This window comes from Pseudophryne corroboree, chromosome 6 (genome assembly GCF_028390025.1).
Source record: "Pseudophryne corroboree isolate aPseCor3 chromosome 6, aPseCor3.hap2, whole genome shotgun sequence".
NCBI lineage: Eukaryota > Metazoa > Chordata > Amphibia > Anura > Myobatrachidae > Pseudophryne > Pseudophryne corroboree.
Genome location: NC_086449.1, coordinates 409,886,817 through 409,912,513, shown reverse-complemented (window position 1 = coordinate 409,912,513; position 25,697 = coordinate 409,886,817). Strand labels below are relative to the sequence as shown.

The 25,697-nt window shown below is 44.7% G+C and overlaps 1 protein-coding gene across 1 annotated transcript in view; it reads right to left on the bottom strand.

Moving 5' to 3' along the window:
* Positions 1–25,697, bottom strand: part of ELAPOR2 (endosome-lysosome associated apoptosis and autophagy regulator family member 2) — a 181,398-nt gene that overhangs the window by 59,566 nt on the left and 96,135 nt on the right. The window contains exons 3-8 of the mRNA XM_063926927.1: positions 15,223–15,418; positions 10,827–10,974; positions 8,276–8,362; positions 5,674–5,779; positions 3,955–4,107; positions 3,313–3,401 (exon numbers count right to left, since the gene is read on the bottom strand). Of these exons, the coding sequence (XP_063782997.1) occupies positions 3,313–3,401; positions 3,955–4,107; positions 5,674–5,779; positions 8,276–8,362; positions 10,827–10,974; positions 15,223–15,418 (779 nt within the window). The remainder of the gene's footprint in view (positions 1–3,312; positions 3,402–3,954; positions 4,108–5,673; positions 5,780–8,275; positions 8,363–10,826; positions 10,975–15,222; positions 15,419–25,697) is intronic.

Here is a 25,697-nt window from a genome sequence, read left to right as displayed (position 1 = left end):
ACTCCCGCGTTTTTCCCAGAAACGGCAGCGTTTTTTCACACACACCCATAAAACGGCCAGTTTCCGCCCAGAAACACCCACTTCCTGTCAATCACACACCGATCACCAGAACGAAGAAAAAACCTCGTAATGCCGTGAGTAAAATACCAAACTTCTTAGCAAATTTACTTGATGCAGCCGCAGTGCGAACATTGCGCATGCGCAGTTAGCGGAAAATCGCACCAATGCGAAGGAAAAGAACGAGCGAACAACTCGGAATGAGGGCCTATAAGTGGCTCTTTAACGATTGTGTGCTTAACACAAAACGTGCACATATCACATAGTTTTCTCAGTAGCCATATGATGAGCTTTTAGTTCATTGCTGTAAACTGATTTTATTTTTATATCTCTATATATGCAGTCTGCAATTACATTTTTGCAAGTAATTTTTTATACTGAATGTTATATTAACATAAATCAGCAAACAGACAGAGGGCCTAATTCAGACCTGATCGCAGGAGCAAATTTGTTAGCAAATGGGCAAAACTTTGGGCCATGGGGGTCATTCCGAGTTGATCGCAGCTGTGCTAAATTTAGCACAGCTACGATCAGATACTCAGACATGCGGGGGGATGCCCAGCACTGGGCTAGTCCGCCCCGCATGTCAGTGCCGCCCCCTGCCATCCCCCCCCCCCCCCCCCCCCGTGCTGAAATGCAAAAGCATTTCAGGAATAACTCCCGGCCAGCGCAGCTCCTGCAGCTGGCCGGGAGAACCTCCTCGCTGCCTGGGTCGGCCGGTCCGTGCCCCCTAAACGGCGGCTTAACGCCGCCGTCCAGCCCCCTACCGCCCAGCGACCGCCTCTACCTGTCAATTAGGCAGAGGCGATCGCTACAATACAACGGCCTTCGGCCGCCCAGCATGCGCCGGTGCACTGCGGCACCGGCGCGTGCGCAGATCTGACCCGATCGCTGCGATAAACTGCAGCAAGCGATCGGGTCGGAAATGACACCCCTAATTCAGACCTGATGTTTGTGCAGCTCTGCTAAAGAAGCAAACACACACTTGCACAGACTTTACCCCTCCCCCTGTATGTGGTGACTATCTGATCGCAGGGCTGCAAAAAACGCACCCTAGCGATCAGGTCTGAATTACCCCCTATTGAGCAGTTTAAAAATTGGTCATATTGCGACGTCAATGTCATATATGTATTTGTACAGTATCTACATACATTCCAAATAACTTTTTCAGAAAACTTTGCAGTTTTCAGAAAATAGTACTGTATTAGATTTCTTTATATAGCTTCATACGGCAAATTATACCTATAGCAAATTAAATATACCCAAAATGGCCAAAGAAAAGCTTGTTTTGTACTTAAATTGCAAGAAAGTGAACTACAAGCGAAAGTGTGTATTTCCCAAACTGGGTGCCGACTCCTGAGAGGCACTTGCAGGGATGCCACAGGTTGGTGGTCCAGGACCAATTCAAATTATTTATGCTCCATGTAATAACAAAACCAGTGAATCCTAACATATGTAGACAAACAGAAGCATCACATAACTGACAGCTAAGCATAACTAATCAGTTTGCTGTATTTCTAAGCACTTTTCTTTATAGGGGTCCAGCGCAAAAAATGCTAATGCTCTATGGTTCTGTGATTCAAGACAGTTTAGAAACTATTGGTATACACTTGAAAATAATAAAAAAAAATTCTACTACTTTGAATGAAACAGATAAAATGTGTAGTAACAATTTGGTAGCCCAACAAGCTACATATTGTTTTCAAAATTAGACCACCAACTGCATTATATTAGGGTACCTTTGTGTTTACTGATGCCAGGATTTGGGAGATCCAGCCACTAGAATCCTCATTCCCGAACATTTATCCTTTTTGGTGTAGTGGTTATAAAGACAACCAGAGAATAACTGTTCAGGTGCCACATCATTTAAAAGAGAGGACTTCTTCCTTTGACATGAGGGTAACATGGAGTCTGTGGGTGCCAGGATTCGAGAAATAGCATTTTTGGTGCACCGCGTCCCTCATTACCTGGATCTTTCCATAACCTTTTATTTCAGTGTTTTGACTGCGCTATGTAGTCATAATGTCGACAGTGAAAATGTCAACACTCATAACGTTGACATGGACATAATGTTGACATTGTCAGTATGTCGCCATTCTCATGTCCTCTTCACAGCTGCAGCACCATGAAGAATTAGTGTTTTTCCTCCATTTAAATTTGCGTAGTGGTAGGAAGAATGGGGCTTAACATTGGGAGATGTTATGTACATCTGGAGGACAAGTCCCATTTGTACTGAACAGTGAAAGAGTTAGACAGGCTAGGTCAAGAGATATTTCATTTATAACTGGTGAGGTAAGCACGTGATTACGGGAGTATGGGAATGGACCAGTGGTGAGAGGCAAGTTGATGATTTTTGAAAATCGGCCTTGGGGAACCGGAGATATCCAGCTTCAAAGCAGTGGTCCCCATCCAAGCCTGTTAATTGCTCTTCCCAGCCAGATATCTCGGGTTCTGTCTGACTTAGAATTTTTTTGAGGGTGTATTTCGTTGGACAGTAGCAGCTTGTCTCTACTATGCCCAGAACCAGAGATATCATCCTTCCAGCAGGTGGATCCTGCTCCAGCTCCACACACCTGGTATGCAGTTTTATATTTTCATTGGTGGATTGCTCTGGCTCCTGAACTCTGATCCCCAAGTCCCCAGTACTTCCTGAAAGGTGGGACTCTCTAGTTTTGTATCCTATTTCCAGGAACTGGAGATATCTGCAGTCAAGCAAGCTGCCCTCCCACAGGAAAATTATGAATATTAAGCCCACTCCACTATCCACCCCTCCCCTGTGTATTAAACACCCCCTACCACCCTGAAAGTCACGTACTGGGGCCCCTTCATTCTGTCCAATGCCCCCTTGTACAGTTTAGTGTTTTCCCTCGATCCCATCTCCCATCATCTGTGCAGTAAAGGAGTAATTAGCAGAAATTATCGCTCCAGGTCCTACATACTGAGCGGAAGATGGAACACCCCCTAGCGCCCGCGGGACATCACAGCTGCCGCTGATAGCACCCCTGCACCCCTACCACTTGAGGATTGGTAGGGGCCCCAGTGCATTGCTTTGCCCAGGAGCCTACACTGCTGTTAAGACGGCCCGGGGATTGAGGGTGGAGGTTGATAGAATGATTGTTTTTACTTTTAAACACCGTTAAGTAGAGAATATACTGAGGAATATTTGTTGAGCGCAGAAGGTTTGTGAGTTTAACAATCTGAGTGGGAAAAAGGATAGGACAAATGCACTGTACCATTTCAAGAGTAAGAAATTACCTTCCCTTCACTGTCACAGGCTGTATGTATTTGGAAAAAATCTTTGGCTGTGCATGGAGGACGGGCTAAACATCTACTAGATCCTTCATCTGAAACATAAAAATACATAATGATTACTTTTAGAATTGCAGCTACAGATAATAACTGGTGACAGCTTTTATTTTCATGATACTTTCTGAAATTACTGCAATCCTATAAGAGAATTAAGTGCTGTGTATTCTAAGGGGGGAATATAATTGCCTGCTGGTGAAAACAGGAGGCTGCCTCGGGCTTTAATGGCTGAGGCTATTCAATAGCACTCCCGATTTCCCCCAATAGCCTTGTTATCTGCCATTAAAGTGGCATATTAACGGGTCGGGCGCTAACGCACAGAATCCATGAAAAGTTGACAGAAGGTCAGTCCTTTTCTGGGAACATTTGGGTACCTTTGACTCAGGGGCCCATCAGCACTGCACACCCTACACTGATTACACTCACCAGCAGTAAACTTCTAGTAATCAACCTCAAACACCTCAAAACTTCCATATACTTCTGCCAAGCCACCACCTGTACCTCAAATATATATCGGTCATTTAAAATGGAGATGACTAAAAATGTCTGATTTTAGTAGACATAAACAGCAAAGTGATAATAAGAGCTTACCTGAATATTGGGTCTCCAAATTACATTGCATGCATTTGCTAGCTCCTCTGTCAGAATATGTGTTCCGGGGACATGTCTTGCAAAATGAGGATCCTGGTTGATCACTGTATGTGCCAGGCTTGCAAGGAAAACACTCCGATGTGTAGGCAACACCTGTAGGAGAGCATTGTGAGCAAAGGCAAATTATTCAATAAAAAGCAAATTAGTGCGTTAGAAATCAAGAGCCAATGATTACTATAAAATAGTAAAATCAATCATCTATATTGCTTGGGAGTGTTGAATAAATAATCATTTCAATCAAAATGTTACAAGAGGTGATTTGCTGCTAGTCTGAAAAACAATTTAAATGCAGGATTCAGGTTCAGCCCTTAGTTAAGTACAGTATTCACACTCTAGTCCACAGGTTCTCAAACTCGGTCCTCAGGACCCCCACACGGTGCATGTTTTGCAGGTCTCTTCACAGAATCACACATGACATAATTAGCTCCACCTGTGGGCCTTTTAAAAAGTGTCAGTGAGTAATTAATACACCTGTGCACCTGCTGGGTTACCTGCAAAACATGCACTGTGTGGGGTCCTGAGGACCGAGTTTGAGAACCCCTGGTCTAGTCGATGCAGAGACATCTCCCATGAAATGTAACCAGTTACAGTAAGTATAATGGGAGAAAGATTTCAGCAGCAAAAGGGTAAAGTACAAATAGTTTGGCATTTACAACACCTTGAGGACTAAGGGGGAGGTGTACAAAGCCTTGGAGAGTGATAAAGTGGAGAGAGATAAAGTGCCAGCCAATCAGCTCCTAACTCCTATGTTACAGGATGTGTTTGAAAAATGACAGGAGCTGACTGGTTAGTACTTTGGGCCTACTGTAATGCAGGTTTGTATGCAAATGCAATTGTGTTTGTGATTTTCTAGTTTTTCTAGGCTACGGAATAGCTAATGTCAGCAAATGAAGCTGCCGCCCATAAATGAAAAGAGACGCCCACTGGAGCTATCGCAAACTCATTCATAATTGCATACACTGTCGCAGCCTATATGCAAAAACAAGGAGCATCAAGATTAAAGGTTGACATATGGCCATGCAGACTGAGGAATAACGACGCAGGTGCCATATTTTGCATATATGAGTTTACTGCCGACGAAAGATACACACCATGAAAACAGTCATGACATGCCTGCGTTTTTCTAGCCACTCACTTAACGCCTCCAAACGGTCAATTCCTGTCAATCACCATGAAATTCTCATTACGACATAGCAGCGGTACCTTGATGCATGCGCATTGCGATCTCAGCACATGCGCAATTTGATAATTGCTCCATTGCGTACAAACATGATCTCTCTCATTATCTCTCTCCACTTTATCGCTCTCTAAAATGTAGTACCTCTGCCCCTAAGTTGTGTGCACTTGTAACAGAAGACTTGGGGGAGAATGATCAAAGCTTGGAGAGAGATAAAGTACCAACCAATCAGCTTTTAACTGTCAGTTTGTAGGCTGCATTCGAAAGATGACAGTTAGGAGATGATTGGTTGGTACTTTATCTCTCTCCACTTTATCTCCAAGCATTGATAACACTCCATCTTGATTCAGAAAACAGTGCATTTTACAGTATAGTTATATACAGTATTATGCAGTGCTTTACAGAGAATATTTCCTGCTTGAGCTAGAGACCTCACATCTTGTCATACTATCTTGGGGGTGCGTCACTACAATTTATGTTACCTTCTATCGTAATGTTCTTTATCAGCACAGGCTTCACCACTTTTGACCCAAGAAGAATGCCTGTTGTCCTCCAATACAAAATGTTAGTTCCGGATTTTAGAGCCACCTGTAATTAGAAAATGGTAATACTGATATTCTTCTTTTGTGTGTATCTTGCCTGGAGAAATTCACAAACGGGGAGGCTATTTACAACGGCAAAACATCCTCTGCCCAGTGCAAAGTCAGCTTTGATTACGCAGCGACCTCACTGTGCCCAAGTGCAGCTACAGGTCTGCCAACATTCACTTGTATAGCAAGTCTGTGGAATTTGCAGGGCAACAGATGTTTGTACAGGCTGAAGCAGTTGGGAGCAGTGAGGCAGTTCCTTGCTAAGTAGGCCCTGATTCTACCCAAAGGTGAGCTTTGTTTTGTGGAGCAGTGCAGAAATGAGAATCATTTTGTTGAGCAATATTACTGAAATTAAATGAAAGGCTATAGAGGTCACATTTTAGAAGCATTCTCATAGTATTTTTACGCCACATAAGGCATAACTTTTGCACCGTCACAGAGCTGCCAGTCTTCAGGTTTTAGTCTATGTTCATTTCAATGAAAGGGCGGCATTAAAGTAGTACCAGGTTGGACTTTGATTTGACAATTATACTTTTACACACATTTTGCGCCTCTCTGCACACCGATGTGCACTTCTAGTTTGCTGAGACGTCTCCCATGAGTGTGGAAGATTACACCTTGAAGCCCTGGGTGTACCATCTCACACACGTTCCACCAAGGCATATTGAAGTTTGCTTCATGCATTCTTTGTAAATAGGGTCAGTTGTTACTGGGATGTATGTATCATAAATATATTAGAAATGTGCTGGGAGTTCCTGGGCAGTGACTGGGAGGTGCGTTCCTTGGAGGTGACTGGGAGGTGCGTTCCTGAGCAGTGACTGGGAGGTGCGTTCATGGACGGTGACTGAGAGGTGCATTCCTGGACGCTGACTGGGAAGTGCATTCCTGGTCGGTGACTGGGAGGTGCGTTCATGGACTGTGACTGAGAGGTGCATTCCTGGGCGGTGACTGGGAAGTGCGTTCATGGACGGTGACTGGGAGGTGCATTCCTGGGCGGTGACTGGGAGGTGCGTTCATGGACGTTGACTGGGAGGTGCGTTCATGGACGGTGACTTGGAGTTGCATTCCTGGGCGGTGACTGAGAGGTGCATTCCCTGGCAGTGACTGGGAGGTGCATTCACTGGCGGTGACTGGGAGGTGCATTCCTGGGAGGTGACTGGGAGGCGCATTCCTGGGCGGTGACTGAGAGGTGCGTTCATGGACGGTGACTGGGAGGTGCATTCCTCGGCCGTGACTGGGAGGTGCGTTTCTGGGCAGTGACTGGGAGGTGCGGTTTTGGGCGGTGACTGGGAGGTGCGTTTCTGGGCGGTGACTGGGAGGTGCGTTCCTGGGCGTGACTGGGAGGTGCGTTCCTGGGCGTGACTGGGAGGTGCGTTCCTGGATGGTGACTGGGAGGTGCATTCCTGGGAGGTGCATTCCTGGGCGGTGACTGGGAGGTGCATTCCTGGGCGGTGACTGAGAGGTGCATTCCTGGGCGGTGACTGGGAGGTGACTATTCGGACATATAAAAATGGCCTGTCTTATGGGCGTGCTATGGGAGTGTTGCAGACGTGTTGCTGAAGTGGTTGCATACACAGACAATGAATGTCACCACTGGAGGCCATACTCAGATGGAAATCTGCACCTATCATAGGGCTGGGCAAGTTTCAATGGTGCAGTCAATGGTGGTGTCTAAAGAAGCACCAAAGGGTATTACAGCATTTGAAGACCTTCAAAGTGGATGCCTCAGTTCATGCACATTCAGACACACTTTTGTATGCAAAGGGAAGGGGTTTATACTAGCATTAGCATATAGTCGTAGATACAGCTATGGCAAAAGACGCTAAAGCGGTCGCAACAGAGCGACTCAGAACTAGGTCTTGTGTGTTTGTGGCTAATACAGGCTCCTGATCCAATAAAGATCCAGGAAGGAAGAATATCTTATCAGTTGGGTGATAAATCCTGCCACACAATGAGTGCACTGACCAGAGGCTTTTCTAAATTGGTGCAGTTTGTTCGGTGCACATGGGTCACTGGGTCCAGGTGGGCCCACACCGCACCCATATATTATACTTACCTGTCCGGAGTCCCGAGGCAGCCATTTTCCAAGTAATTTCTGTCCGTAGTGAAGGGCCGCCACGGTCAATTCCGAGTGATTTGTGCATATGCACTGAAGATGTCTCCTGGGAACAAGGCGCAGACGACATGTTCCTGGAGACCTGCACATGCGCAGTACACTCTGGCATTATGCCAGAGTCTACTTGCTGCCGGAGAGGAGGGGGCCCGTGATGGAGGCTGCACGCGGGTCCCCACCTCTCTTAAAACGCCCTTGGCACTGACGTATGTGTTCAGAAAACATTGTGCTACTATTATTATCCTTTGTTTATAATGTGCCTCAAGAGTTCATAGTGCTATATAAGTGAATAAGTTCCATGAGTCATTCACAAGTGGTGGGAATACGTGTGTCAGAAGCTTATCCTCATCGTAATATAGTATAACAAGTATGAATCCTTACCGAATGATGCATCCATTCACTGTTATCCGATAATTTCACCCACTTATCTGATGTGGAACCTGTCTCCTGGCACTGGTCATTCTGAGTCTAGAAAAAGCAACAGGCAGAAATGAATAATAGGTCCTGGAGAAATCAGTAAATTACAGGGTATTGTACACATTAAACATGGAAAACTTTTTCTCGAAATGCCTTAAAATCTGTAACAATTTTGATGTGGCCCCATTTCAATTACACAGGATATACACAATGCGGATGTACTTAGGGGCTCTTGGTGCTACAAAACTTTGTCTTTACCATACACATACTGAAAACCTATTTAGGAAATTAAGCACACGGAAAGAAGACACTGAAATCTGTACAACTGATGAAATGGGGTGGTCTTCACTTTGCCGGCAGCCAGGCTCCCGACGACCAGCATACCGGTGCCGGAATTCCGACCGCCGGCATACCGACAGTTCTTCTCCTTCTTGGTGGTCCACGAACCTCCCTGGAGGTAGAATAGATAGCGTGGCCCGCAAGGGGCTCATTTGTGCTCGCCCAGCTGTTGGTATGCCGGCGGTCGGGATTCCGGCGCCGGTATGCTGGTCGCCGGGAGCCCGGCTGCCGGCATAACATACTACACCCGATGAAATGGTCCCTGGATACATGGACACAACGGGCCCGATTCATGTTTGTAAGCACACCAAAAAAGCACACAAATGGGCAAAACCATGCTGCATTGCATGTGGCGCATTTGTTACATGTGCAGAGTGATTTTTATTTGGGTGGGGAGTGACCAAACTGAAATCTAAATTGCAGTGTAAAAATAAACCGGTCTAAAATTAGTGGGCTACATGCAAAAGCAGCCAGTATTTACCCTGCACAGAAACAATATAACCCACCCAGATCTAAATCTCTCTATACATGTTACATCTGCCCCACCTGCAATAGCTTTGACCAGATATGCGTTTTTAGCTTTACTAACAATCCTGAGTCAGGCCCCCAGCATGTCCGGGATAGAAATGCAGCCTAGAGGACAATATCAATGAACAGCATTAGGATGCCAACAATTTATAAACCTATTGATGTCATAAAATATCTACTTCACATCATTAGAGCAGAGGATGTAATTTTCCCCAACAGAATAGCTATCATAGTACATGGGACTGGTACCTGATAGCTGAGTTTGACAGTCTAAATCTAATTGCAATGATTGTATGTGTCACACAACTTGTTTGGTGTATGAGAGTCAGGAGGTTAAATGTACGAAGAATTCTTATTGCCTTTTAAACCAAATTGCTGGCAGTCTAAAGGGTCTAAATGCATTATTTATTCACCATCATATTTCAGTGTCTATTTCAAAGCGCCTCTCATGTGTTTTCTGTCTAAAAACCTTGACTGCCCTTCTACTCTAGACTCCGAGTATGAATCCACCGGCAGATTCAATGCACTGCACATATCATGCTGACATTTGCAGGCATTGTTATGTAACACAGAGTAAATGGTTAATGGGGGAGAAAAATCATGGAGTCCCCCCTCCCAAATCAGTAACCAGGCCCGGACCTCTCAGTCTTGGCTAGTATGGGGAAACAGGGGGAAAAGATGGCATGAGGTTCCACCTATTTTCCTATGAGCACACTAATTTGCAGAGAGCAACCATTCCTACACTCTCAGCCAATCAGCATTTCCCCATTCATTTCAATGGCAGTGTGCGTGAATGACTTGTCATTTTGTGTTGGTACAGTGTACAGAGCCTGTCCGTGGGGTTCTGCCCATTTTTGTTTTACCATGACTGTTAGATAAAATTTAAGAGATAGCTATAACATGTGGTGTGCGAGTACTGTGATTAAGTTAATATTTTCTTTACAGATGTCGTACCGGTGCCAGCAGGTCCTCAATGTCTGGGCATGCTGGCACTTGTTATTCCACAAGTACCATCATGCCTGGTCAGGCATGCTGGGACCTGTAGTCTGCCTGTAAACAACAATGGTTTTCGTTATGGCAGGGGAACCCCATACTGTGTGTTTCCCTGCAATTTCCCGTCAAATTTTCCGTTAGTAAATCTCTGATTTGCTAAATCGTAGAAAAACCCAAAATTGTGGCTTAGTAAATTTACCCCAGGAGCTTTTCACAAGTTACTTTCACTCTGAAACTCTTTCACTTGACTCAAGTTCAGAACACGGGACCCCTGGGCTATCAGTTTCATTATCCATGTGGACATCTAATGGGAATAGTAACCTGTGGTGAGCCAAACGAGCCACCGTACCCGAACCGTGGCAAGCGAAGCGAGCCTGTGAGGGTACACTTTTTAATGTTCTGAACAAGTGTAATGATGTTCTAAAGCAGTTTAGCTATGCTAATCCTTGTGGTCCCATGTTCTGAACTTGAACTCTTTCACTCATTGACTTTCCATGACCTTTGATATATATATTCTTAATTGAGAGTACCAAAAAATACTCAGCAATATTAATATTACTTTTGCAATTGATGCAAGTCAAAGATGGAAAACATGTGAGTTAAACTAGTACGTTTAAAATGGTAATACATTGATTATTCAGAAAAAAAATCTTACAAAGAATTCAAAAAATATGTTGTTGTCAAGATACTGATAGTCAAATGACACAGATCCAGCTTTCTTCAGATGCACGGCATAGATAAGGGAAACTGTGCAGTCATCTCGATTTGATTCAATGTAATTTCCTTGAGGAATCCATGATGAACTGAGAAAATATAAATAAAAAAATAAATAATATCAACAATGCCCTTGTTTTATCACAAAACATCACCTCTGGACTTAAATTGAAGATACAATGGCAGTTACTTACAATAAATATAGTATCAGAAGTAAAGAGAATTGTTGAGAGTTCACCAAAATGAGGTCAAACCTGGAAAATGTGCTGTTTTTGAAAGTTTACTGCAATACATATGGTTCCTCATATGTATTAAAATGGTATTAAAAACAAGCTCAAGCCATTGAGGTCCCACCTCACAATTTACAGGACTTAAAGGATCTGCTGCTTATATCTTGGTGCTAAATACCACAGAGCACTTTCAAAGATCTCATGGAGTCCATGCCTTGATAAGTCAGAGCTCCACTCCACCGCCGCATAACAGCTTGCAGCAATTTCTGGGTCAGTGCAATCGAAGTTCCAGTATACCATACCACTGCATACTGTATGTATATATATATATATATATATATATATATATATATATATATATTTATATTTATTAATTTATTATAATTATTTATTTACAGTTTCTTATATAGCGCAGCATATACTGTTGCACTTTACAATTGGAAACAAGAGTAATAAGACCAACTGGGTAATAACAGGCAGACATAGAGGTAGGAAGGCCCTGCTCATACATTTACAATCTATAGGGAATTAGGAAGGATACACAAGGATAGGCATTATCTATAGCACAGCAGTCCCACCAGATTGCAAAGACAGTCCTGATGGAATCTAATCAAATATGAATGCTTCTGATGGTCATGTGGGAAGTTCAGGAATTTGATAGGCTTGCCTGAAGAGGTGAGTTCTCAGGGAATGCTTGAAAGTTTGGAAGCTAGAGTAGAGTCTTATTGTGCGTGGGAGGGCATTCCATAGGGTGGGTGCTGCCCGAAGAAAGCCCTGCAATTGTGAATGGGAGCGAGTGAACTGTGCAGCTGCGAGAAGCAGGTCTTGTGCAGAACGGAGAGATTGAGTTGGGAGATATTTTGAGATAACTGAAGAGATATACATATGTTGGTGTAGTTTGGGTAATAGCTTTATATATGAGTAGAAGTATTTTAAATTGAATACGGTAGAATATGGGAAACCAATGGAGGGACTGATAAAGTGAATCTGCAGATGATGAATGTCTTGCTAGGAAGATTAGCCTTGCTGCTGCATGCAGAATGGATTATAGTGGTGAGAGTCTTTTCTTGGGAAAACCAGTAACGAGACTATTGCAATAATCAATGCGGGAGTTAAAGAGCATGTGCAGTGTCTTGTAAGATACAGTCATATTTTGGATGCATGTAACATGATTTAGAGACAGATTGAAAGTGTGGCACAAATGACGGTTGAGTCAAGGATGACACCTAGGCAACGAGCTTGTGGGGTAGGGTAGATTGTCAATTTGTCAACAATTACAGAGATATCAGGTTGGTAACTACTCTTAGATGGCAGGAATATAACTATTCTGTTTTGGAAATGTTGAGTTTTAGGTGGTGAGATGACATCCAAGATGAACTGGCAGAAAGGCATATATACATATATACATACTGCTGAGAACTATTTTTGTTAAGCTGCATGTATTTCAGGTTTAGCAGTTTAAGGCCCTAAGTCCTATTTGTCCTTGAGGGTTGTGTTAACTCGGTTTCACCTTAAACATAACTGAAGTGGGGTTTTTTGCATTCTTACTTAACCTAGATTGATTATTATGGGAGAAATGTATCCGATCTTGGAGAGAAATACAGTGGAGAAGCTGAACATAGCAACAAATCATCTTGTGCAGTAACTGTCATCTAGCACAGACTGTAAAATAACAGAAGCTGATTGGTTGCATGTAAAGTGACAGAAGCTGATTGGGTGGTTATCTTTCCACTGTATCTCTCTCCAAGATTTTTCTATGAAATTTTATGGTGTTTATAGATGTATTTAAATTTACCATACTATAAGGTTTTATTAATCTTGCCCTGAAGTTCTGTAGTTATGAATGATTGACAGATGCAGCAATCTTACTAACATGTATGTTAGATATGTGAATACTGTTTAATATTCTCCAGTTTCTACCACGTATATGCTGAAGTGATTATATGCTGCAGAAAATGTAGTTTAAATGACCACTGAAAGCCCTCATTGGCTATCAATTTGGCCAAACTCGAAGGTGGATCCAACTACTGAGCAGACAAGCCAAGCAACCAGATCAATGGATCCAAATTAGTAGTCAGGCAATGACCACACGTTTGAAGATGGCAGTTCTTGGCCTACAGTATCACATTTTCAGGCAGTCTTTGTTGATGTTTCATTGATGACAATTAGACATTACCTGAGATTATTTGCTATTTTGGAGTAAACACTGAATAGACTAGGTCCTATTCAATCTCAAACTACTCATTAATCAAATTTGCTTCATTTGTGAACAGTCCATGATAAATGTTACAGTATGTCAATGCACTTATGTTTTCTTTTGCACAACATAAAGATTCATAAAAAGGGGACAAAGAGGACTTGATTCAGATGTGGTTGGAGTAGCTATTGCTGCTGCTGACAAGGATGTGGTAATGCAGCAGAGGCATCTGGTATAAGTAGACGCCTCCAGTTTGCAGGACACAGCATTGGATCACCTGCAACACTATTGGCTGGCTGCGAGACCCATGGGGTTGCGCAAGCCGACTGCCGAAGATCCGACAGAGATCTTGGCCTCGTCACTCCCCTACAATGGAGGGAAACGGAGCCTATCACTGTCCCCTCCCAGCCCTCAAATGGCAGCAGATTGTCAATCAGTACGTGCACTCACAAGAAGTAGAAAGATAATGAGAATCTGCGCAAACGTTACCGGTGCAGCTAAAATCTATAGTTCACAGTGCATATCCCTTTGCACCAAAAATTATAACAGATATAGTATAGAAGTTGAAAAATAGATCAAAGCGCTCCAATTACACCCAAGGTTATAAATGTACACCAAACGATGAAAAAATAAACCAATAGCAGTACCGTGATATATAATATCGATACACAATTATCAGACTTTGTAATTGATTTGTAGTTCCTTCACCTAAAAGAGCTTTTTACGGCTCAAAAAGGGAATAGAAAAGAGAAAGTGCAATAGTGCAAATTATCTTTTTTTACAATAAAGAATTTATTTGATCCATCACATTTGTACCTAACGAAAATCAGTCACTGGCGTATAGATATCCTCATAGGCAATAACAGCAGCAGGTGACCGAATCTCTGAGGGTTGTAAATCGAGACTCCACGGATGGATATTTCAATACCAAGATGTAACCCCTTCACACCTATATGAGTATGAATCACTCGTGGGGAGTATAAGTGATAAAAAGTGCAATAGTGCAATTAACCTTTTTAAAAGCATACACATTTATTTTTAAAACATCGCACTTACACCAACACAGACGTTAAAGAACACAGAAAAGTGTCTCCAAATGGATTCAGCAGCAGCAGGAAACAGGGTTCTGAATGCTCCAGATGGAAAATGGAACCAAGGATAGGGGCTCCGGAAACCACGGTCCAGGTCAGCAACCCGATGCCAGCTGAAGATGTAAGTCCACACAGAGTACACCAGGGAGACACATACGCGTAAGTGTAAGTGTAAGTGCATGTTTTAAAAATAAATGTGTATGCTTTTAAAAAGGTTAATTGCACTATTGCACTTTTTATCACTTATACTCCCCACGAGTGGTTCATACTCATATAGGTGTGAAGGGGTTACATCTTGGTATTGAAATATTTACAACCCTCAGAGATTCGGTCACCTGCTGCTGTTATTGCCTATGAGGATATCTATACGCCAGTGACTGATTTTCGTTAGGTACAAATGTGATGGATCAAATAAATTCTTTATTGTAAAAAAAGATAATTTGCACTATTGCACTTTCTCTTTTCTATTCCCTTTTTGAGCCGTAAAAAGCTCTTTTAGGTGAAGGAACTACAAATCAATTACAAAGTCTGATAATTGTGTATCGATATTATATATCACGGTACTGCTATTGGTTTATTTTTTCACCGTTTGGTGTACATTTATAACCTTGGGTGTTATTGGAGCGCTTTGATCTATTTTTCAACTTCTATACTAAATCAGTACGTGCACAGTACAGGTCCGGCGCATGTGTATAGTTCCGAACATCGGTACTTTGCAGCATGAACCACAGCTACGTTGGGACCTGAATCAGGCCCAGAATGCGGATGGCATTCAGTAACTATCCTAATAAATGTTGGAGGTTTAAACAAAACACATACTTATCACAGCTGTCAGGTCTATTTCCAGAAAAGTCAGCAGTGGTCTCCATAAATGTTGCCACATTGGAAAATCCTGAAGGCATCTCGTCCCATTCATCAAACTTGATCCCAGTTCCCAGTGAGTATGTTCCCGATGCACACTGTGTGCATAACTGGGACTTAATTTCCAAGTAGTGTCCTGCTTCACAAGAAAAAGCTGCAAAACACAAACAACATAAGTTACTGACAATTAGTTGGAATATTTAACATTAGTCTCTATATGTTGATATAAATTAATTAGATTAGTAGATAAGCATTAGTACAATGAAAAGAGATACTATAGCACAGTGGTTCTCAAACGTTTTTTTGAAACACGGCGCCCTGGAGTATCAGAATTTTTTTCACGGTACCCCTAGGCCAAAAGTTGCTTACTGAGAAATTTAGAAAGAAATATAAATTAAATAAATTGTGTTTATAGGTCATCCTTAGGTTCAGTTGTGTTGTGAGGGACAATATTTGCTTCTGTTTGTCCACATTTTAAGTTTGTCAGCCACCAGCACTGGTTTTGCCTATTACAATGACCATAAATAATTTGAATGTGTCCTGGACCACTAATCCAAGGCACCCTTGCAAATGCTGCAAGGCACATAGGGGGTAATTCCAAGTTGATCGCAGCAGGAATTTAGTTAGCAATTGGGCAAAACCATGTGCATTGCAGGGGAGGCAGATATAAAGTGCAGAGAGAGTTAGATTTGGGTGTGGTGTGTTCAATCTGCAATCTAATTTGCAGTGTAAAAAATAAGATTTTACTCACCGGTAAATCTATTTCTCGTAGTCCGTAGTGGATGCTGGGAACTCCGAAAGGACCATGGGGAATAGCGGGCTCCGAAGGAGGCTGGGCACTCTAGAAAGATTTATGACTACCTGGTGTGCACTGGCTCCTCCCACTATGACCCTCCTCCAAGCCTCAGTTAGGACACTGTGCCCGGACGAGCTGACATAATAAGGAAGGATTTTGAATCCCGGGTAAGACTCATACCAGCCACACCAATCACACCGTACAACTCGTGATACTATATCCAGTTTGACAGTATGAAAACAACTGAGCCTCTCAACAGATGGCTCAACAATAACCCTTTAGTTAGCAATAACTATTTACAAGTATTGCAGACAATCCGCACTTGGGATGGGCGCCCAGCATCCACTACGGACTACGAGAAATAGATTTACCGGTGAGTAAAATCTTATTTTCTCTGACGTCCTAGTGGATGCTGGGAACTCCGAAAGGACCATGGGGATTATACCAAAGCTCCCAAACGGGCGGGAGAGTGCGGATGACTCTGCAGCACCGAATGAGAGAACTCAAGGTCCTCCTCAGCCAGGGTATCAAATTTGTAGAATTTTGCAAACGTGTTTGCCCCTGACCAAGTAACAGCTCGGCAAAGTTGTAAAGCCGAGACCTCTCGGGCAGCCGCCCAAGATGAGCCCACCTTCCCTGTGGAATGGGCTTTCACTGATTTTGGATGCGGCAGTCCAGCCGCAGAATGCGCCTGCTGAATCGTGTCACAGATCCAGCGAGCGATAGTCTGCTTAGAAGCAGGAGCACCCAGCCTGTTGGGTGCATACAGGATAAATAGCGAGTCAATTTTCTTGACTCTAGCCGTCCTGGAAACATAATTTTTCAAGGCCCTGACAACGTCCAGTAACTTGGAATCCTCCAAGTCCCTAGTAGCCGCAGGCACCACAATAGGTTGGTTCAAGTGAAAAACTGATACCACCTTAGGGAGAAACTGGGGACGAGTCCTCAATTCTGCCCTCTCCATATGGAAAATCAGATAAGGACTTTTATATGACAAGGCCGCCAATTCTGATACACGCCTGGCCGAAGCCAAGGTCAATAACATAACCACTTTCCGCGTGAGATATTTTAGATCCACGGTTTTTAGTGGTTCAAACCAATGTGATTTTAAGAAACTCAACACCACGTTGAGATCCCAAGGTGCCACTGGAGGCACAACCGGGGGCTGAATATGCAGCACTCCTTTTACAATGTCTGAACTTCAGGTACTGAAGTTAATTCTTTCTGGAAGAAAATCGACAGAGCCGAGATCTGTAACTTAATGGAGCCTAATTTTAGGCCCATAGACACTCCTGCTTGTAGGAAATGCAGAAATCGACCTAGTTTAAATTCCTCTGTTGGGGCCTTTTGTGGCCTCACACCAAGCAACATATTTCCGCCATATGCGGTGATAATGTTTTGCAGTTACATCTTTCCTGGCTTGAATCAGCGTAGGAATGACTTCCTCCGGAATGCCCTTTTCCTTTAGGATCCGGCGTTCAACCGCCATGCCATCAAAACGTAGCCGCGGTAAGTCTTGGAACAGACAGGGCCCCTGCTGCAGCAGGTCCTGTCTGAGCGGCAGAGGCCATGGGTCCTCTGATATAATTTCTTGAAGTTCTGGGTACCAGGCTCTTCTTGGCCAATCCGGAACCACGAGTATCGTTCTTACTCCTCGCCTTCTTATTATTCTCAGTACCTTTGGTATGAGAGGCAGAGGGGGGAACACATAAACCGACTGGTACACCCACGGTGTTACCAGCACGTCCACAGCTATCGCCTGAAGGTCCCTTGACCTGGCGCAATATCTTTTATAGCTTTTTGTTGAGGCGGGACGCCTTCATGTCCACCTGTGGCCTTTCCCAATGGTGTACAATCCTTTGGAAGACTTCTGGATGAAGTCCCCACTCTCTCGGGTGGAAGTCGTGTCTGCTGAGAAGATCTGCTTCCCAGTTGTCCACTCCGAGAATGAACACTGCTGACAGTGCTAACACATGATTTTCCGCCCATCGGAGAATCCTTGTGGCTTCTGCCATCGCCATCCTGCTTCTTGTGCCGCCCTGTTGGTTTACATGGGCGACTGCCGTGATGTTGTCTGATTGGATCAGGACCGGCCTTTTGAAGCAGAGGCCTTGCCTGACTCAGGGCATTGTAAATGGCCCTCAGTTCCAGAATATTTATGTAGGGAAGTCACCTGACTTGACCAAAGTCCCTGGAAGCTTCTTCCCTGTGTGACTGCCCCCCAGCCTCAAAGGCTGGCATCCATGGTCACTAGGACCTAGTCCTGTATGTCGAACCTGCGGCCCTCTTGAAGATGGGCACTCTGCAGCCACTACAGTAGAGATACCCTGGTCCTTGGAGACAGGGTTATCAGCCGATGCATCTGAAGATGTGATCCGGACCACTTGTCTAACAGGTCCCCCTGAAAAGTTCTTGCATGGAACCTGCCGAATGGGATTGCTTCGTAGGAAGCTATCATTTTTCCCAGGACTCGCGTGCAATGATGCACCGATAACTGTTTTGGCTTCAGGTGGTCTCTGACTAGAGATGACAGCTCCATGGCTTTCTCCTCCGGGAGAAACACTTATTTCTGGTCTGTGTCCAGAACCATCCCCAGGAACAGTAGGAAACAGCTGTGTCTTTGGACTGTTTTGAATCCAACCGTGCTGTTGTAGCACTTTCCAAAATAGTGCTACCCCGACTAGCAACTGCTCCTTGGACCTCGCCCTTATAAGGAGATTGTCCAAGTACGGGATCATTAAAAAACTCCCCTTTTTCGAAGGAGTATCATCATTCCGGCCATTACCTTGGTAACACCCTCGGTGCCATGTACAGTCCAAACGGCAGAGTCTGGACTTGGTAATGGTAATCCTGTACCACAAACCTGAGGTACTCCTGGCGAGGATAGTAAATGGGGACATGCAGGTAAGCATCCTTGATGTCCCGGGATACCATGTAATCCCCCTCGTCCAGGCTTGCAATAACCGCCCTGGGCGATTCCATCTTGAACTTGAATTTTTTTTATGTATGTGTTCAAGGATTTTAAATATAAAAAAGGGTCACACCGAACCATGCGGTTTCGGTACCCCAAACCGTGTGGAATAGTAACCCCGTCCTTGTTGAAGTAGGGGCACCTTAAGTATTACCTGATGGGAATACAGCTCATTAATTGCCTCTAGCACAGCCTCCCTGCCTGAGGGAGTTGTCGGCAAGGCATATTTGAGGAAACGGCGGGGGGAAGACATCTCGAATTCCAGCTTGTACCCCTGAAATACTACTTGAATGAAACAGGGATCCACCTGTGAGCGAGCCCACTGATCGCTGAAATTTTTGAGACGGCCCCCCACCGTACCTGGCTACACCTGTGGTGCCCCCGCGTCATGCTGTGGACTCAGAGGAAGCGAGAGAAGAATTATGATTCTGGGAACAGGCTGACTGGTGCAGCTTTTTCCCTCTTCCCTTGTCTCTGTACAGAAAGGAAGCGCCTTTGACCCGCTTGCTTTTCTGAAGCCGAAAGGACTGTACCTGATAATACAGTGCTTTCTTAGTCTGTGAGGAAAACTGAGGTAAAAATATTTCTTCCCAGCTGTTGCTGCGGATACGAGGTCCCAGAGACCATCCCCAAATAATTCCTCACCCTTATAAGGCAGAATCTCTATGCGCCTTTTAAAGTCAGCATCACCTGTCCAGTGACAGGTCTCTAATACCCTCCTGACAGAATGGACATTACATTAATTTTGGATGCCAGCCGGCAAAATATCCCTCTGTGCATCCCTCATATATAAGACGACGTCTTTAATATGTTCTCATGTTAGCAAACTAGTATGTTTGACAGGGTCACCGACCACGCTGCAGCAGCACTATCTGCAGGTCTCAGTCTAGTACCTGAGTGTGTAAATACAGACTTCAGGATAGCCTCCTGCTTTTTATCAACAGGTACCTTCAAAGTGGCCGTTCCTAAAACGGCAGTGCCACCTATTTTGACAACCGTGTGAGCGCCTTATCCACCCTAGGGGATATCTCCCAGCGTAACTTATCCTCTGGCGGGAAAGGGTACGCCATCAGTAACTTTTTTGAAATTACCAGTTTCTTATCAGGGGGAACCCACGCTTCTCACACACTTCATTCATTCATCTGATGGGGGAACAAAACACTGCCTGCTTTTTCTCCCCAAACATAAAAACCCATTTTTAGAGGTTAATGTCAGAAATGTGTAACACATTTTTTATTGCCGGGATCAAGTCACGGATGTTCCTAGTGGATTGTGTATATGTCTCAACCTTGTCGACACTGGAGTCAGACTCAGTGTCGACATCTGTGTCTGCCATCTGAATGAGCGGGCGTTTTTGAGCCCCTGATGGCCTTTGAGACGCCTGGGCAGGCGCGGGCTGAGAAGCCGGCTGTCCCACAGCTGTTACGTCATCCACCCTTTTATGTAAGGAGTTGACACTGTCGGTTAATACCTTTCACCTAACCATCCACTCTGGTGTCGGCCCCACAGGGGGCGACATCACATTTATCGGCATCTGCTCCGTCACTATATAAGCCTCCTCCTCAAACATGTCGACACAGCTGTACCGACACACCGCACACACACAGGGAATGCTCTGACTGAGGACAGGACCCCACAAAGCCCTTTGGGGAGACAGAGAGAGAGAGTATGCCAGCACACACCAGAGCGCTATATAATGTGGGGATTAACACTATAACTGAGTGAATTTTCCCCAATAGCTGCTTGTATATACAATATTGCGCCTAAATTTAGTGCCCCCCCTCTCTTTTTAACCCTTTGAGCCTGAAAACTACAGGGGAGAGCCTGGAGAGCTTTCTTCCAGCTGCACTGTGAAGAGAAAATGGCGCCAGTGTGTCTGAGGGAGATAGCTCCGCCCCTTTTCCGCGCCCTATTCTCCCGCTTTTTTCTGGATTCTGGCAGGGGTATTTACCACATATATAGCCTCTGGGGCTATATATTGTGGTATTTTTGCCAGCCAAGGTGTTTTTATTGCTGCTCAGGGCGCCCCCCCCCCAAGCGCCCTGCACCCTCAGTGACCGGAGTGTGAAGTGTGCATGAGGAGCAATGGCGCACAGCTGCAGTGCTGTGCGCTACCTTGGTGAAGACTGATGTCTTCTGCCGCAGATTTTCCGGACCTCTTCTTGCTTCTGGCTCTGTAAGGGGGACGGCGGCGCGGCTCCGGGACCGAACACCAAGGACTGGGCCTGCGGTCGATCCCTCTGGAGCTAATGGTGTCCAGTAGCCGAAGAAGCCCAATCCGGCTGCAAGCAGGCGAGTTCGCTTCTTCTCCCCTTAGTCCCTCGCTGCAGTGAGCCTGTTGCCAGCAGGTCTCACTGAAAATAAAAAACCTAATTCTATACTTTCTTTCTAGAGGCTCAGGAGAGCCCCTAGTGTGCATCCAACCTCGGCCGGGCACAAGATCTAACTGAGGCTTGGAGGAGGGTCATAGTGGGAGGAGCCAGTGCACACCAGGTAGTCATAAATCTTTCTAGAGTGCCCAGCCTCCTTCGGAGCCCGCTATTCCCCATGGTCCTTTCGGAGTTCCCAGCATCCACTAGGACGTCAGAGAAATAAAGCAGCCAGTATTTACCCTGCACAGAAATAAAATAACCCACCCAAATCTAACTCTATCTGCACATGTTATATCTGCCTCCCCTGCAGTGCACATGGTTTTGCCCAATTGCTAACTAAATTCCTGCTGCGATCAACTTGGAATTACCCCCACAGTTTCAGAACCACTGCTGTAGCATATAAAAATCACTGCTTCATTTTTTCAATGTCAGGCACATGGGGTCATATTTGCTGAAGGAGTTGGTTTCACTTTAAACTGTAGCAAATGTTTTAAAAGAATGGACTAAACCTATTCCACTATCTTAATTGGTTTCTAGCCATTGCACATAGACAGCATTCTTTCAGACCAGAATTTCAGGTCATTCCTGCTGCACTGGCAGAAAGTATTTCACTTGATGCTCTCGGCATGTGTAAATGTACAAAGATCACCTGCAGCTTAACTGTGTTTTATGTGCGCATTTTGTATCAATATGTTTCTCTACATGTCCATTCAACCCATTTAATGTACTATCTTAAGATGTCCCAGTGTGCCTAAAACCCTGTATTATAAGCAATCATTGCTTCTATCCGGTCATTTTCTATTAACTTTTTTCACTTTAAAAATCTGTATTTTTGTACTTGGCTGAGAGTCCCCCCACTACTTGCTGTATGTAACATGGTCTTATCAGTCACAAATAACTTGGACACCTACAGTACTCATCACCTTCAGCATTGCTCTGCTTTCCCTGTAGTGTAAAAATCAATTTATTTTTTTTCTAGAGGTCTAATGAATGGATGAACTACTAAAGAAATAATCAACCATAAAAGCACCATGGTTTACAAACTGCCTGCTAATCTAATTGTACAGCGCAACAGAATTTGTTGCGCTATATAAGAAAAACTGTTAATAAATAAATAATCATCATCACTGTCCTGATTTTAACAATGGAAAAGATAGAATCCAGCCAAGCGCTGATGGGAAAAAAACAGTTAAAACTGGACAAATTAATGAGCAGCTTCTGACAGGTCAGAGAACTCAAAAATAATGTTGTTTGACCTATCAGAAAGTGAGTAATCTCATTACATGAGGCAATCATTACGTACTGAATAAGGTGCCAGATAATATTAAGAATTTTCTTATAGGAGTAATATCATTTTGTATATAAACAGTATTAGGAAACAAATTATTGTTTCTTTTTTTATTAAGGAAGTATTATTATTATTATTTATTCTTATTATTAAAGGGAAATAATAAGATTTTACTCACCGGTAAATCTATTTCTCGTAGTCCGTAGTGGATGCTGGGAACTCCGAAAGGACCATGGGGAATAGCGGGCTCCGAAGGAGGCTGGGCACTCTAGAAAGATTTATGACCACCTGGTGTGCACTGGCTCCTCCCACTATGACCCTCCTCCAAGCCTCAGTTAGGACACTGTGCCCGGACGAGCTGACATAATAAGGAAGGATTTTGAATCCCGGGTAAGACTCATACCAGCCACACCAATCACACCGTACAACTCGTGATACTATATCCAGTTTGACAGTATGAAAACAACTGAGCCTCTCAACAGATGGCTCAACAATAACCCTTTAGTTAGCAATAACTATTTACAAGTATTGCAGACAATCCGCACTTGGGATGGGCGCCCAGCATCCACTACGGACTACGAGAAATAGATTTACCGGTGAGTAAAATCTTATTTTCTCTAACGTCCTAGTGGATGCTGGGAACTCCGAAAGGACCATGGGGATTATACCAAAGCTCCCAAACGGGCGGGAGAGTGCGGATGACTCTGCAGCACCGAATGAGAGAACTCAAGGTCCTCCTCAGCCAGGGTATCAAATTTGTAGAATTTTGCAAACGTGTTTGCCCCTGACCAAGTAACAGCTCGGCAAAGTTGTAAAGCCGAGACCTCTCGGGCAGCCGCCCAAGATGAGCCCACCTTCCCTGTGGAATGGGCTTTCACTGATTTAGGATGCGGCAGTCCAGCCGCAGAATGCGCCTGCTGAATCGTGTCACAGATCCAGCGAGCGATAGTCTGCTTAGAAGCAGGAGCACCCAGCCTGTTGGGTGCATACAGGATAAATAGCGAGTCAATTTTCTTGACTCTAGCCGTCCTGGAAACATAATTTTTCAAGGCCCTGACTACGTCCAGTAACTTGGAATCCTCCAAGTCCCTAGTAGCCGCAGGCACCACAATAGGTTGGTTCAAGTGAAAAAACTGATACCACCTTAGGGAAAAACTGGGGACGAGTCCTCAATTCTGCCCTCTCCATATGGAAAATCAGATAAGGACTTTTATATGACAAAGCCGCCAATTCTGATACACGCCTGGCCGAAGCCAAGGTCAATAACATGACCACTTTCCGCGTGAGATATTTTAGATCCACGGTTTTTAGTGGTTCAAACCAATGTGATTTTAAGAAACTCAACACCACGTTGAGATCCCAAGGTGCCACTGGAGGCACAACCGGGGGCTGAATATGCAGCACTCCTTTTACAATGTCTGAACTTCAGGTACTGAAGTTAATTCTTTCTGGAAGAAAATCGACAGAGCCGAGATCTGTATCTTAATGGAGCCTAATTTTAGGCCCATAGACACTCCTGCTTGTAGGAAATGCAGAAATCGACCTAGTTGAAATTCCTCTGTTGGGGCCTTTTGTGGCCTCACACCAAGCAACATATTTCCGCCATATGCGGTGATAATGTTTTGCAGTTACATCTTTCCTGGCTTGAATCAGCGTAGGAATGACTTCCTCCGGAATGCCCTTTTCCTTTAGGATCCGGCGTTCAACCGCCATGCCATCAAAACGTAGCCGCGGTAAGTCTTGGAACAGACAGGGCCCCTGCTGCAGCAGGTCCTGTCTGAGCGGCAGAGGCCATGGGTCCTCTGATATAATTTCTTGAAGTTCTGGGTACCAGGCTCTTCTTGGCCAACCCGGAACCACGAGTATCGTTCTTACTCCTCGCCTTCTTAGTATTCTCAGTACCTTTGGTATGAGAGGCAGAGGGGGGAACACATAAACCGACTGGTACACCCACGGTGTTACCAGCACGTCCACAGCTATCGCCTGAAGGTCCCTTGACCTGGCGCAATGTCTTTTATAGCTTTTTGTTGAGGCGGGACGCCTTCATGTCCACCTGTGGCCTTTCCCAATGGTGTACAATCCTTTGGAAGACTTCTGGATGAAGTCCCCACTCTCTCGGGTGGAAGTCGTGTCTGCTGAGAAGATCTGCTTCCCAGTTGTCCACTCCGAGAATGAACACTGCTGACAGTGCTAACACATGATTTTCCGCCCATCGGAGAATCCTTGTGGCTTCTGCCATCGCCATCCTGCTTCTTGTGCCGCCCTGTTGGTTTACATGGGCGACTGCCGTGATGTTGTCTGATTGGATCAGGACCGGCCTTTTGAAGCAGAGGCCTTGCCTGACTCAGGGCATTGTAAATGGCCCTCAGTTCCAGAATATTTATGTAGGGAAGTCACCTGACTTGACCAAAGTCCCTGGAAGCTTCTTCCCTGTGTGACTGCCCCCCAGCCTCAAAGGCTGGCATCCATGGTCACTAGGACCTAGTCCTGTATGTCGAACCTGCGGCCCTCTTGAAGATGGGCACTCTGCAGCCACTACAGTAGAGATACCCTGGTCCTTGGAGACAGGGTTATCAGCCGATGCATCTGAAGATGTGATCCGGACCACTTGTCTAACAGGTCCCCCTGAAAAGTTCTTGCATGGAACCTGCCGAATGGGATTGCTTCGTAGGAAGCTATCATTTTTCCCAGGACTCGCGTGCAATGATGCACCGATAACTGTTTTGGCTTCAGGAGGTCTCTGACTAGAGATGACAGCTCCATGGCTTTCTCCTCCGGGAGAAACACTTATTTCTGGTCTGTGTCCAGAACCATCCCCAGGAACAGTAGACGTGTCGTAGGAAACAGCTGTGTCTTTGAACTGTTTAGAATCCAACCGTGCTGTTGTAGCACTTTCCAAAATAGTGCTACCCCGACTAGCAACTGCTCCTTGGACCTCGCCCTTATAAGGAGATTGTCCAAGTACGGGATCATTAAAAAACTCCCCTTTTTCGAAGGAGTATCATC